At 42.9% G+C, this 13,739-nt stretch overlaps 2 protein-coding genes across 2 annotated transcripts in view; one reads left to right on the top strand and one right to left on the bottom strand.

The window, feature by feature from the left end:
* LOC123505833 overlaps window positions 1-935 on the bottom strand; it is a 3,305-nt gene extending 2,370 nt beyond the window's left edge. The window contains exons 1-2 of the mRNA XM_045257564.1: window positions 848-935; window positions 1-233 (exon numbers count right to left, since the gene is read on the bottom strand). The exon at window positions 1-233 is cut by the window's left edge and continues 38 nt beyond it. Coding sequence (XP_045113499.1) covers window positions 1-233; window positions 848-860 — 246 coding nt within the window. The 5' untranslated portion in view covers window positions 861-935. The remainder of the gene's footprint in view (window positions 234-847) is intronic.
* The window catches only part of LOC123505821 (glutamate receptor ionotropic, delta-2-like), a 110,925-nt gene that overhangs the window by 83,590 nt on the left and 13,596 nt on the right, over window positions 1-13,739 (top strand). The gene's annotated exons all lie outside the window — the stretch shown is intronic.

Raw genomic sequence — 13,739 nt, 5'->3', positions numbered from 1 at the left:
GAACAGTGAGGGGCCGACGCCGAGCAGGACTCCGAGGACAATGACTGCTGCAATGAGCGTCGTCAGGACCAGCCCGAGGAAGATCAGAGCGTTGCCGCCAAGAGTGATGTTCTGGCCGTCATCAGTCCCTGTCAATCCCGTGAAGAAGAGTCGCCCGTCCTCTTCAGCTGCCTTCTTCTCGATGGCCGCTGCTCCAAGGCCAACCAGAGCCACCAGTACGGAGAGGAAGAGTGCTGTGGAAGGAGATATATTCATTACAATATTAGAGGGAATTTCAGGCAGCATCTCTTAGCTTCTGACGAGGCTGATTCATTTCGTTACCTACACTGTAGGGAAACTAAGCACAATTTAACCCCTTCAGTACCGGAACGCATTTTTACCATGAGTTTTGTGTACGATTAGACCATATTGTTGACATTAGGAAGAGTCAGAGGATTAATGGCCACAGTCTTCACTATTCTAATCCCTCAAATGAGTATCTAAAGCTGCATAAAATCACCAAATAGTAACCGGAATGAATATGAAAACGCGTCATGGCACTAAAGGGGCTAAAAATAAAGAAGGGGGTTCTGAAATTGCGTTGGTTCTGGATATATTATAGGCTGGTACAGGAAAGGTTTGTTTAGCTACTGGTGTGATGAGAGGATAAATTGGTGCATTGGAATGGACGGATTGGACCAAGGAGTTAAATATGTGTTTGTGTTACTTAATGAAGTGGGATACATGGACTAAGATGAAAATGTTTACTTGTATCCTTTAACACTCCTTTCATGCCTCTCTCTCATTACTCTATCCCACACACTCTATTTCTTTCCCTCCGTCCTTAATCACTCTCTTATGTCCTCACCCTTGGCGGACATTTCTACAGCAAGTATGAGGTGCGTGAAGCAACAGCTGGCTTGTCCTGGTAGGCTGAGAGGTGCTGTCGCTTGGTAACTGACGATCCTTCCTTGGAGTGTCGATCTATATATACAACCACGGGCAATGCAGGGCGTCATACTCCACTCCAGCGCAGGAAGGCTTAAAGTTCCTTCGTGTGGTAGGAACTTTCAACCCTACGACAGAAGAGAGCTCGTGAAGTAACTATGTCCCTACGCTGACAAGTTTCGCTGTCCCCATTTCATTAATTGCGGCGTTAGGGTGGAGGGCACTTAGGATTTCTGGCAGGAAGGAATCTTAATAGGCGCGATGATGAGGAGGAAGTTGAGAAAGAGCATGAAAGGGAGAATGCAGAGCAGGAAGAGGAGGATTTAGTCGTGTCCTCAGATGAGCGTCGGTAACACAAGGGCGTCAGAAGGCGTGTGTGTACTTAGGGACGTGACCACAGGGCCGTCACGCGTGTTGTCCTATACGTGGAGGCCTAGACTGTATGGGTATATGGGTGTGTGGGGTATATAGGGCGATGTACTGTAGGAGAGTCAATCTTTTCTTCTTCTTCTTTTTTCCGTCTGTCTGGTTTTTGCTTATTTTTGTTTTGGTAAAGATAATTTTGTCACTTTGTGTTTTTTTCTCTTCTCAATGTTGTGCTTCAGTAATTGTATTTAGTCGTATTTGTGTGTGTAGTCTTTTCTTTATAATTAATCTGTATTTAGCTATCTATCCATCTATCTATGTATCTGTATCTATCTTTTTTCCTATCTATCTATCTCTCTACCAATCAATCTACCTATTTATCTATCTATCTTTTTATAAATTTACTCATTCATTCTACTACTATATATATATATATATATATATATATATATATATATATATATATATATATATATATATATAATTTTCTATTCATTTATTTATTAAATCATTAACCCCTTCAACACCATGACGCGTTTCTATATATTTTTTTTTTATACCAAGTGGGCTTTTCACGGGAATTTATGGGCTAAAGGGGATACTTTTTAGGGTACCTCCTATCTTAAAGCCCACCCACTAGGAAACCCTTACCCCGAGTGAGGAAGCCCAACCTACACTCGGACCGTGGACAGGATTCGAACCCGTACGCTTGGAGACCTCTAGGATCCCAAAGCACGCATGGTTCCACTGTACCACTGTACCCATATATTCTCTTTACTATACGGTCGTTTTATACAACTTCTGAAACTCATGTTGGGGATTAAAATGATGAAGACTGTGGCCATTAATCTTCTTACCTCAATAATAAATTATCTAATCTTACACAAATCATCAGGTAAAAATGTATCCCGGTACTGAAGAGGTTAATTTCACGAAGTAAAAAATATTAATTCATTTTTTTACTTGTATAGCAATTTCTTTTCAGTTGATAAAAAAAAGTTCATTTATATCATGTGTGTGTGTGTGTGTGTGTGTGTGTGTGTGTGTGTGTGTGTGATTCACCTCGGTCGTCTGCTGGTCACCCAGCCAGTCTCTTCCCATTACAGAGCGAGCTCAGAGCTCATAGACCGATCTTCGGGTAGGACTGAGACCACATAACACACTCCACACACTAGGAAAGCGAGGCCACAACCCCTCGAGTTACATCCCGTACCTACAGTATTTACTGCTAGGTGAACAGGGACCATACATTAAGAGGCTTGCCCATTTGCCTTGCGCTTACCGGGATTCGAACCCGGCCCTCTCGATTGTGAGTCGAGCGTGCTAACCACTACACTACGCGTGTGTGTGTGTGTGTGTGTGTGTGTGTGTGTGTGTGTGTGCTATAATTTAGTCACACACACACACACACACACGGGCTCTGCTTTCTGGCACAGGTTTCACATATGGTAGTAGGAAATGAAGTGTACGTGATCCTACAGAAGTATTCGTCATTTTAAAAGAAAGTGTGACATTATGTACGTACGTAGGTGTGTGTGGGTGGCCGGGGCGGGACGAGGCGGGGCTGGGTGTGGGTCTGGGCGGGTGAGTCTGATGGAGTTCCTTTACTTCCGTCTGCAAAGAGTTACGTGAAAGTTTTGATCAGTCATACTAAAGATTGAGAGAATGGTCGCTATATTTTTCGAGTAGACAGAATCACATGTTAACAATTATGTATATATTCATCTTATTCTTGATTATCTTCACCCACCGTTGCACACATTTTAAGTCTCTCCTTTTGAAATATGTTTTTATTTTATTATATATATATATATATATATATATATATATATATATATATATATATATATATATATATATATATATATATATATATATATATACATATATAAGGGAAGTTAAGGTCGTTAGATACCTTTAGATACCTCAAGTAATTTCTCTCCAGACCTTTATGAACTGCATTAGTCGCAAGTATATTTCTATCTACTTCCAGTTTATAGCTTATTGCAGAGAGAGAGAGAGAGAGAGAGAGAGAGAGAGAGAGAGAGAGAGAGAGAGAGAGAGAGAGAGAAGGGTGAAGTGTTAAGATGAAGCTAGATACTGAGAAGACTTGGATAAAAAGAAAGAAGAGAAGGAAGAGAGAGGTGAAAGAAAGAGAAATAAGAACGATTGTAATTGACGTGGGGAGACTTACTCAAGAGGAAGCATTTGAGAGGTGATATAATAAGGCGTGGGAAACAGCGACACTGGTGGGAATGGAAGGAGTGGGAGTGATGCTGAGTTGCCTGACTGACACACTGGATAAGACAGGAAAGGAAAAGAAAGATAGAAGGAAAAGGGAAAAAAAATGTGCAGAAGAAAATATTATTAACCTCTTTAGTACTGGGACACATTTTTACCTTGAAATTTATGAACGATTAGACCATTTTATTGACATTAGGGAGGGTCTTTGCAGGTCAGAAGATTAATGGTCACAGTTTCCACTATTTTAATCCCCCACATGAGTTTCTGAAGCTGTACAGAATCACTAAATAGTAACCAGAATGCATATGGAAACGCGTCATGGCACTGAAGGGGTTAAGAACAGGATATTCAAATTCTTTGCTTTGTGTTTACGTTTATGAAGTCGAGAATAGTTTCTTTTGTGTATTTATTTATTTATTTATTTATCTAATTATTTATTTGTTTTTATAGCTCTTTCTGGTTCACTGACTGATTCTATTGGTTTATTGTTATTTTTAATTATTCTCTCTCTCTCTCTCTCTCTCTCTCTCTCTCTCTCTCTCTCTCTCTCTCTCTCTCTCTCTCTCTCTCTCTCTCTCTCTCTCTCTCTCTCTCTCTCTCTCTCTCTCTCATGCCTTATACGTTAGCAACTTTGAGATGGTTAGTGGTAGGAGGAGGAGGAGGAGGGAGAGAAGGCGGAATTGATAGACTTTTACACTCTTGAAGTGAGAGAGAGAGAGAGAGAGAGAGAGAGAGAGAGAGAGAGAGAGAGAGAGAGAGAGAGAGAGAGAGAGAGAGAGAGAGAGAGAGAGAGAGAGAGAGAGAGAGAGAGATTTCAACGTTATTGTAGCAAGTCATCTCTCATTCAGTCTAAATTATACACACACACACACACACACACACACACACACACACACACACACACACACACACACACACACACACACACACACACACACACACACACCATACATAACTTAAGCATCTCTTCACGAATCTTCTCCACACCCATTTGAACTCTCACCACACTTCCTTACACTGACCGACTCACTCATTCACACCAACCACACTCGGCCTCTCCTTCCTCACCACAACTGCACTTGTACCTCCACCACACCCTCTTCAAACCTAACCCTCGTCCTCTCATGCAAAATTATAACTAAATAACTTTTTATCTTTTTACTTATCACTAATACTCCAAAGAAAGCTGTATATCTTTTAATCTCTTTCTTTAACTGAACTTTATTTATTTTTTTTTTTGTGGTCGTTGTAAGCTTTCTGATGACTAAAAAGAAAATGTGTGTTTTTTTATTGGTTTTGTTTAATTTCCCAGTAAGAGTTTCTATAAAAAGTAATGAGATGTGGTTCCTTCAGCCTTAGGGAAAGTACCAGGAAGGAAACTTTCGCCACTCTCTTCCAGACTCCTTGAAGTGTAAAGAGGAGAGAGGGAGTAGGAGTAGTGAGGAGGAGTGGGGCGTAGCAGTTCCTGGTCAAAACAATAACAACACGAGAGGGAGAGGGAACGAGAGAAGAGAGAGAGAGAGAGAGAGAGAGAGAGAGAGAGAGAGAGAGAGAGAGAGAGAGAGAGAGAGAGAGAGAGAGAGAGAGAGAGAGAGAGAGAGAGAGAGAGAGAGAGAGAGAGAGAGAGAAGAAGAAGAAGAGGAAGGTTAGAGAGTGACACTGACACGATGAACTTTCTATATCTTTTTAGGGCGTGGATGGAAGAGGAGGAGGATGAGGAGGAGGAGGAGGAGGAGGAGGAGGAGGAGGTAATGGTGGTGGTGGCTATAAAATCCCAAGAGTCAGCTCAATCTCCGTGTCAGCATTTATTTTTCTGCATCTTTAGTTAAGGTGGTCACGGAGGTTTTAATTGTTGGTTGGGTGGTCTTACTGCCTCACTTTCCGTCCTTTGGCTCCTCTCTGGTTCTCTATCTCCCTCTCCTTCCTCCTCTCTCTTGCTTCTCCCTCACGTGGTTCCTGGTAGCGGGGGAAGACGGAGGGCGTAACCAAAGGGCGTGAAGGAAAAGTGTGAATCTAAACGAAAGGTGTGAATATCTTATTGTATGTAGGTTAGTGGTGGTGGTGGTGGTGGTGGTAACAATGGTAGTAAAAGCAATTAGCAGCAAAAGTTTGTATTTAAAATTGCTAGACCAGAAAAACACGGCAATAAAAATAACATCTACTACTACTACTACTACTACTACTACTACTACTACTACCACTACCACTACCATCACCACCACCACCACCATCACCACGATCACCACTACCACCACCACCACAACCACCACGACTTACACTACTATTGCTACTACCACTGTTACAATACTTAACAAACGCATCTTAATACACCACCAACACCAATTACACGCGCAAATAGAACACCAAAAAAAAGACTCCATACAAACCTTAATGGAAAGAAAACGGAGATATATTGAGAGACACGAAGGTTAAGGCCAAAAAGGACAAAAATGCAATAGTGTCCCGTTGAGAACCTTGACATTGAGACAGCAAAGACAAGGGGATGCGAGACGTGCTGAGGATCGATCGAGTTTCATCCACACGAATGGGCGGGGCGAGGCAACTTCCGATCCAGTATATAATTCAGTTGGGCGTGAATGATGGGGAAAAGAAAGGAAGATGCGAGTCAGTGGGGCATAGTAAAGAGGAGGAGGAAGAACAAGAGGAATAACAAGAACAAGAAAACATGAAAAAAAGAGATGGATGAACAGGAAAAGAACAAGAATAAGAGAGGATTAGATGATGAAAAGTGCAAAGATGTTTGATAAAGAGGTGGAAATGAAAGGAGATGATACTATTGGAAGTAGGAGGATGGAAATTGAGGAAAAGTATAGTAGGTGGAAATACTTGGAAGAAGAAATAAAAAAAAAGACGAGGAGAAGGTGGACATTAAGGAAAATAAGTAGGAAAAGAAGGATGAAGGAAAAAGTGCGAGTGAATAAATAAAAGAGATAAGTAGAGTGAGGGAAGAAAGGAAAGGAATAACACCAAGAGAAGAAAGGACGGAAATGCATTACAAAAAAGAGAGAAAACGATTCGTAAGAGAAGAAAAAAATAGACCGTGGAAGAAGAAGGAAGGTTATGAGAAGAGGAAGAGACCAATATAGCAAACAAAAGAGAGAGAGAGAGAGAGAGAGAGAGAGAGAGAGAGAGAGAATCTTCCTCCATTGTTGTCCATGATATAAAGTGCATTGTTCACATTACTCTTTCTTTCTTCCGTTTTCTCACACTCTGCCATTTAATTTGCACATTCAACTCTCTTCCACTACTTTCTTTTCCACTTCTCTTCCCTATTCCACTCCTCTCTCTACTCCACCCTCTTTCACTACTATCTCTTCTCTTTCTCTTCCTATTCTACTCCTTTCGATTATCTCTTCTCTTCCACTGATTTCTATTTTCATTCCTCTTTCATTTAATTCTCTCTTTACTCCACTCTCCTCCATCTCTCATTCTCCTCTTTCTCTTACTGATCCACTCTTACCACTCCATTTCCTTCCGTTCTCTCAGTATTCCACTTTGTTCAAATCCTCTCACTAGTCCATAATTTTACCTTCCATTCATTTAACAGCAAATACAATTCCACTCACTACTTCACTCCCTTCCACTTCTCCCATCAGCCTCCATGCATCTATTCCTCTCATTCCACATCCTTTCACTCCTTCCATCAGTCCACTCATTCCATCCACCATTCCACAATCTTCCACTTCTGTAGCTTGACTTACATCTGCCATCTATTCCTCTTTCGACTCTCTCTCTTTTTTTTATACCATTTCACGGGAATTTATGGGCTAAAGGGGATACTTTTTGGGGTACCTCCTATCTCAAAGCCCACCCGCTAGGAAATCGTTGCCCCGAGTGAGGAAGCCCAACCTACACTCGGACCGTGGACAGGATTCGAACCCGTGCGCTTGGAGACCCCTCGGACCCCAAAGCACGCATGGTTCCACTGAACTTAATACTCACTTGTGAAAATAATAATAATAACGTCAGTACAAATAGATAAATGTGCATCACTACATTTATAGACAAACCTAACAGCGCTTTATGATCCTGGTATTGCGGCGCGTTATATTCAATCAGGCAATTACAAGCAACAAAGCAATACAACAAGTCATTAATGGAACAAGAGAGAGAGAGAGAGAGAGAGAGAGAGAGAGAGAGAGAGAGAGAGAGAGTATAAAGAAACAATGTGGAGGGTGAAATTTAATATACGAAAGCAGAGGGAGGAAATTGCTTGGAAAATGATGACGCGAGGAGTGGAAAGAATGGAAGAAGGGAAAAAAGAAGGTGAAAGAGGGAGTGATTTTGGGGATGAAAGGGGTTAGTCGGGCATGAATGAGGAAGGAAGGGAAGTGGTATGTGGGTCAGAGAAGGAGAGGTGTGTGTGTGTGTGTGTGTGTGTGTGTATTGGCATGAGTCAGGACTTTATAATGTTCGTAGGCCTTGTGTAAGTGCATGTGTTTGTGTGTTTTCTCCTCCCAATGCACACACAGGCCACCTTACCTACACACACAGAAGAGGGAAAAAAAATAAAGGGTTGGTTGGAAGGAGAGGCTTAACTTTCTTAGTGATTAATACAACAACACGTCTAGTGGTAGGACAGGGAGGAGCAAGAGAGGAGGAGGAGGAGGAGGTGGAAGAGGAGAGGGAGAAATGTGAAAAATGACGACAAGGAAGAAGAAGAGAAGGAGAAAGAAGAAGGAAATGAAAGATGAGAAATAAGATCAGGACAGGGAGGAGAAGAAGGAAAGAAGAAAAGATTCGTAAGATGATGAACAACAGAAAATTAAGAAAAAAAAGTGGGAGGGATAAGGGAAGGAGGAAAGAAGGATAGGTACGAATTAGAAGAAACACTCTCCGTAGATGCTATAACATGAAACGAAGGGTGAGGAAGAATCAAGAAGTAATTACGCAAATACACTCTGAAAACAGCAACAATCAAATAATCTGAACATACTAATACTCAGCACCTAAAGGGAAAATATACATATACTACATATACAAGGGAGAAGGAAAAGGAAGAAGGTGAAGGAAAGAAATAACATGAATAACGAATGATAGAGAGTGAGGAATGTAGGAGGATGGAAAGTAGACAAGGGAAATGTGAGAGAGGAAAGGGATGAAAGGGGCATAAAGGAGAGGAAGAAACATTACACCCACATCAGCCAGCTAAGTATCGGGAGGAGGTGGAGGAAGATGGAGAGGAAGAGGAGGAGGAGGAGGAGGAGCAGAAGGAGAAGATGGAGGTGGAGTAAGAGGAATAGGAGGAGGAGGAGAAGGAGGGGGAGGAGGAGGAAGAGAAAGAGGAAGAAGAGGAGGAGGAGGAGGAGGAGGAGGAGGAGGAGGAGGAGGAGGAGGAGAGGGAGGAGGAGAAAGAGAAAGAGAAGGAGAAGGAGAAGGAGGGAGAGGAGGAGGAGGAGGAGAAGGAGGAGGAATTTAAGGATTCCGGTCAGTAATTCTTAACAGAAGATCTCACCAAAGTCATGACTATTTTGGCAGGTGGTTGAAGTTGCCATCTCTCTCTCTCTCTCTCTCTCTCTCTCTCTCTCTCTCTCTCTCTCTCTCTCTCTCTCTCTCTCTCTCTCTCTCTCTCTCTCTCTCTCTCTCTCTCTCTCTCTCTCTCTCTTGTTAATTTTAAGACACCTTCCGACACTTAATTAATTTTAGCTTTCACTGAAATGATACCTTATTTTTTACGCACACACACACACACACACACACACACACACATACGGCCCGGTAGCTCAGTAGTTAGAGCGCTGGCTTCACAAGCCAGAGGACCGGGGTTCGATTCCCCGGCCGGCTGGAGATATTTGGGTGTGTCTCCTTTCACGTGTAGCCCCTGTTCACCTAGCAGTGAGTAGGTACGGGATGTAAATCGAGGAGTTGTGACCTTGTTGTCCCGGTGTGTGGTGTGTGCCTGGTCTCAGACCTATCCCAAGATCGGAAATAATGAGCTCTGAGCTCGTTCCGTAGGGTAACGTCTGGCTGTCTCGTCAGAGACTGCAGCAGATCAAACAGTGAATTACACACACACACACACACACACACACACACACACACACATACACACACACACACACATCCTGCATTCATTCCTTTCCCTTCTTCTCAATCACCACATTTATCACTATCACTCTATTTATCTACTTGTCACGGAACTTTTCACATTCAACACCGTGACTTTTATTCCTCCTTCTCTTTCTTTACCCCCTCGTGTCGGTCAAGTGGCGGTCGAGTGGCGGTCGAGTGGTAGTCAAGTAGCCTCACCTTCCCTGCGCTGCTTTCTGGGTCTTGCGATATCGAGTTGAGGTAGTTACGACAAGGTGAAGAGGATTGACACTATACACGTCATCTGTGTGAGGAGTGTTAGAGATTGCGTATCACTGGTTGGTTGTCATACTCGTATATCTGATGGTCATATGAAGGGTCAAAGGTGATACTCTCCTCTGTCTGCTACAACCTCACTGCCGCCACTTCCTTGTTATGCTTGGCCTTCTAGTCATTCTTCCTTCCCTTCCTTCATTATCGCCTTTCATTGCCTGTCTTGATTAAGTTGTGTTTTTCGACAGTGATGAATGAAGATATCGTCAATTTTTCTTGCTTCTTTTTTTTTAATCATTATTTGTTGTTTTTGTTGCTGTTGGTGGTGGTGATACTGCTGTTGTTGTTATTGTTGTTGCTGTTGTTGTTGGTGATACTACTGCTGTTGTTATTGTTGATGTTGTTGTTGTTGGTGATGCTGCTGTTGTTGTTGTTATTGCTGTTGTTTTGGGTGATACTGCTGCTGTTGTTATTGTTGCTGCTGCTGTTGTTATTGTTGTTGCTGTTGTTGTTGGTGATAGTGCTGCTGTTGTTGTTGTTGGTGGTGGTGGTGATACTACTGCTGTTGTTGTTGTTGCTGCTGTTGTTATTGATACTGCTGTTGTTATTATTGTTGCTATTGTCATCTTACCGGCCCATGGCAGTTACGGTGGCACAGGAATCAACACGCTTAACTCTAACATGAGTGTTCCCGGGTGTGGGTTCCAAATCAGGAGATAAAAGATGGATAGATTTGGCTCGTCTCCTTCCACGCTGTAGCACTTGTCCGTCAAGCAGTAAGTAGGTATGGAATGCTCACCCAGGAGCTAATAATTCTATCCTGTGTGTGTGTGTGTGTGTGTGTGTGTGTGTGTGTGTGTGTGTGTGTGTGTGTGTGTGTGTGTGTGTGTGTGTGTGTGTGTGTGTGTGTGCATCCTGATAGATAAACAAAGTGAGAAATTAAAAACAATATTGTTGTTTTAAGAAGTATACTTAAATTTGTCTAGCCATCCTCCTCACCTTTCTTCCCTCCTCCTCCTCCTGCTCCTCCTTCCATGCCAACGAAAGCTGGAGGGAGTGGTGGGTGGGCAGGAGCTTTTTCCTGTACTGTCCTGTCTCTCTTCTCTGTAGCTAGTTAGAAATAGTTACCAAACAGCTGCGAAAGAACCAAGAGGTCTGTTGCTGTTTGGTATTCCTTTGTATTCCTCCTCCTCTTCCTCCACAGTAAGAAGACCTCAATCATTTTCTTCTATAATTTCCTCTTCAAGCATATTAAAACTTAACAACCATCTCTAAAAAGAATATGAACACAAACATTAGTTCTCCCTGTCATCTTTTCCTTACCTTATATGTTCTCAACCCCTACGGTGAACATTGCAAGAAACTTCTCTTTTCCTTCCTTCAGACGTATCTGCTGGCTCGGTTTTAAAAGACTTTGCCATTCTTACGCCTCCTTTCTCCCAACTTGACTTGTAACCACCATATCATTCACACAAGAAAGCGCCACTCTCTCTCTCTCTCTCTCTCTCTCTCTCTCTCTCTCTCTCTCTCTCTCTCTCTCTCTCTCTCTCTCTCTCTCTCTCTCTCTCTCTCTCTCTCTCTCTCTCTCTCTCTCTCTCTCTCTCTCTCTCTCTCTCTCTCTCTCTCTCTCTCTCTCTCTCTCTCTCTCTCTCTCTCTCTCTCTCTCTCTCTCTCTCTCTCTCTCTCTCTCTCTCTCTCTCTCTCTCTCTCTCTCTCTCTCTCTCATTTACCACTTTTATATCAGACCTATCTCTTGACCCACCTTCCTTTGTCGCCTCCTTCGCCTACTTCTGCTGCTGCTACTACAAGTATTACCACCCATTGAGGTAACACCCTGGGGACATGCGAGGCAGGTTTGGGTCCACGTGCGTCATGGGGTATTGTGGGTGCGACTGACAGGCTGATTTCACTATTGTCTATACGTGTGGAGAGATGGCATTCCTGACCCTCTGTTCCCTCATGTTCCGCGCCCCAGGACTCCATCGTTCCCCATCGTTCCTCTTGTAATTGGTGCGTCCTCCATATTCTTCGGTATCATTATTTTTTTTTTCTTCGTCTTAAGGTTAGTGACCTCTGTTGTCTTCTTTCCTGCTTTGGGATTGGTAGCTGGCCTGGTTTTTTTCTTTTTCTGTTTTTTTTTTCTCTCTCTCTCTACGTGGTCTAGATTGAACTATTTTCTACTCACTTTCTTTTGGGAAGAGTTTTTTTTTTCATTGGCATTTTTTTCTATCCAGAACTTTGCAAACTTCTTTTATATGTGAGAGAAAATTTAAGGGAAGGTGTGTGTGTGTGTGTGTGTGTGTGTGTGTGTGTGTTTGTGTGTTTGTGATTTTAAGTGTATTTCATTTGCTCATCTAGCTTTCGAATTACGCTACATGCACCAACCTTTCAGTTCCAAGCTATAAGCCATAATCCTTCCTTTTCTATGCAACTCTACCGTGTCGCTCCCTCCATTAATTCCTTAACCCCCTTAAGAATCACTGGTTTCACTATTAGTACCTAACCCTTTCCCTCCTTCGCTCGCTTTCTGTCCGCCTTTTAAACGGTGAAATCTATTTTTATGCCCTGTTTATGAGTAACTTATTCAGTGGTTTTCTTCACCGCCGGACAGACCACGGACGCGAAGAAAACGGTGTGACGGCGGAGGACTGTACTAGGCCTTTCCTTCGCTTAACAGAATTAGATTATTATTCCAGTTATTTGTCAAAACGTTTGTAGAAATTCCAAAGAAGTACGGAAATATAAGTGCCTAGGTTTGAACTCACACAAAATCGTCCTTATTTCATTAACGCCGTGTTTCTCAGCCAGGCAGCGAGACGAATGGTTGTTTATCGCCATCAAGCTCCTCGTCGCTGATTCACTCTTAGAAGTACAGCAAGCGCCAAGGCCACGAGGGAAAAGAGAAAAGACAGTATCGCTAGGGAACTAAAACCGCGAGGAGGTCTGAGGATCTTCACATGTCTGTCCGTTCGTTGCCCTCTTAGCTGCAGACAACTAAGCAAGAGATGGGACACGCAGTGAAGGAAGGATATGGCACTCATCAATTAGTAGTTTTGCTGCCCTACTTCTTCCTGGATGCTGCGCTGTCACTCAAACAAAATCCTGTAACAATTTTAGTATTCTTAATGGAAATATATTGAATGATTCGCAAGCCTTATTTATTTATTTATTTTTTTTTTATCCCTGGGTATCAGTGGAAGTGCGGCTTTATTAGCATTGATCGAGTGACAATTTCTTTACTTTAGCCTGGACTGCTTCCGTCACTTTTACCTTCTTGTGTCACTATGTTTTCTGCTTTATCCCTAATCTACGATGCCGGCAGACCATTCATGCACAGAGACGTGAGTTGTGTTTGAAAAGGGAGAGGCTAGAACATTAAGATTCTTATTGAATGTCATCATGCATATCATTATGGTGAAATTGTACTAGGCTATGTCTCGTTAGTCTGGGAAGGAGGAACACGTATCATTCCAGACCTGTGACGGGAGACTCCTCTCTCTCTTTCCGGCGGTAAAGCAGCGAGAGTCTGCCGCCGCCCAGACTTTCTCCGGAGACGCCGCAGAGAGAGCCAAGCCCCGCGTGCCGGAGGTTACTTGTTGGTCTCCGTGAGCCATGACAGGCCGCCGCAGGGCAGCAGTGCTTTGAATGGCAGGAAAGTGGTTAGAAGGTGTGACGTGTTGCTAAATGTAGGAAAAAAAGAGTGCCATGTGTCACGTGTCAGGTTGTGTTCCTCATCTGCATTCTCATCCCCGCTGCCTGTGAGTCTGGCTCTACTTATTTCCCAAACACTTTAGGATATGAAATCACTACAGCGTTCTTGAATTTACTTTCCCATGTGTCAGGATGGGTGTTCAGCCACCTAGTTCCAGAAGATGGAG

Source organism: Portunus trituberculatus, chromosome 18 (genome assembly GCF_017591435.1).
Source record: "Portunus trituberculatus isolate SZX2019 chromosome 18, ASM1759143v1, whole genome shotgun sequence".
NCBI classification, from domain to species: Eukaryota; Metazoa; Arthropoda; class Malacostraca; order Decapoda; family Portunidae; genus Portunus; species Portunus trituberculatus.
The sequence above is the reverse complement of the archived record's forward strand: the minus strand, read 5'-3'. Positions and strand labels throughout refer to the sequence as shown.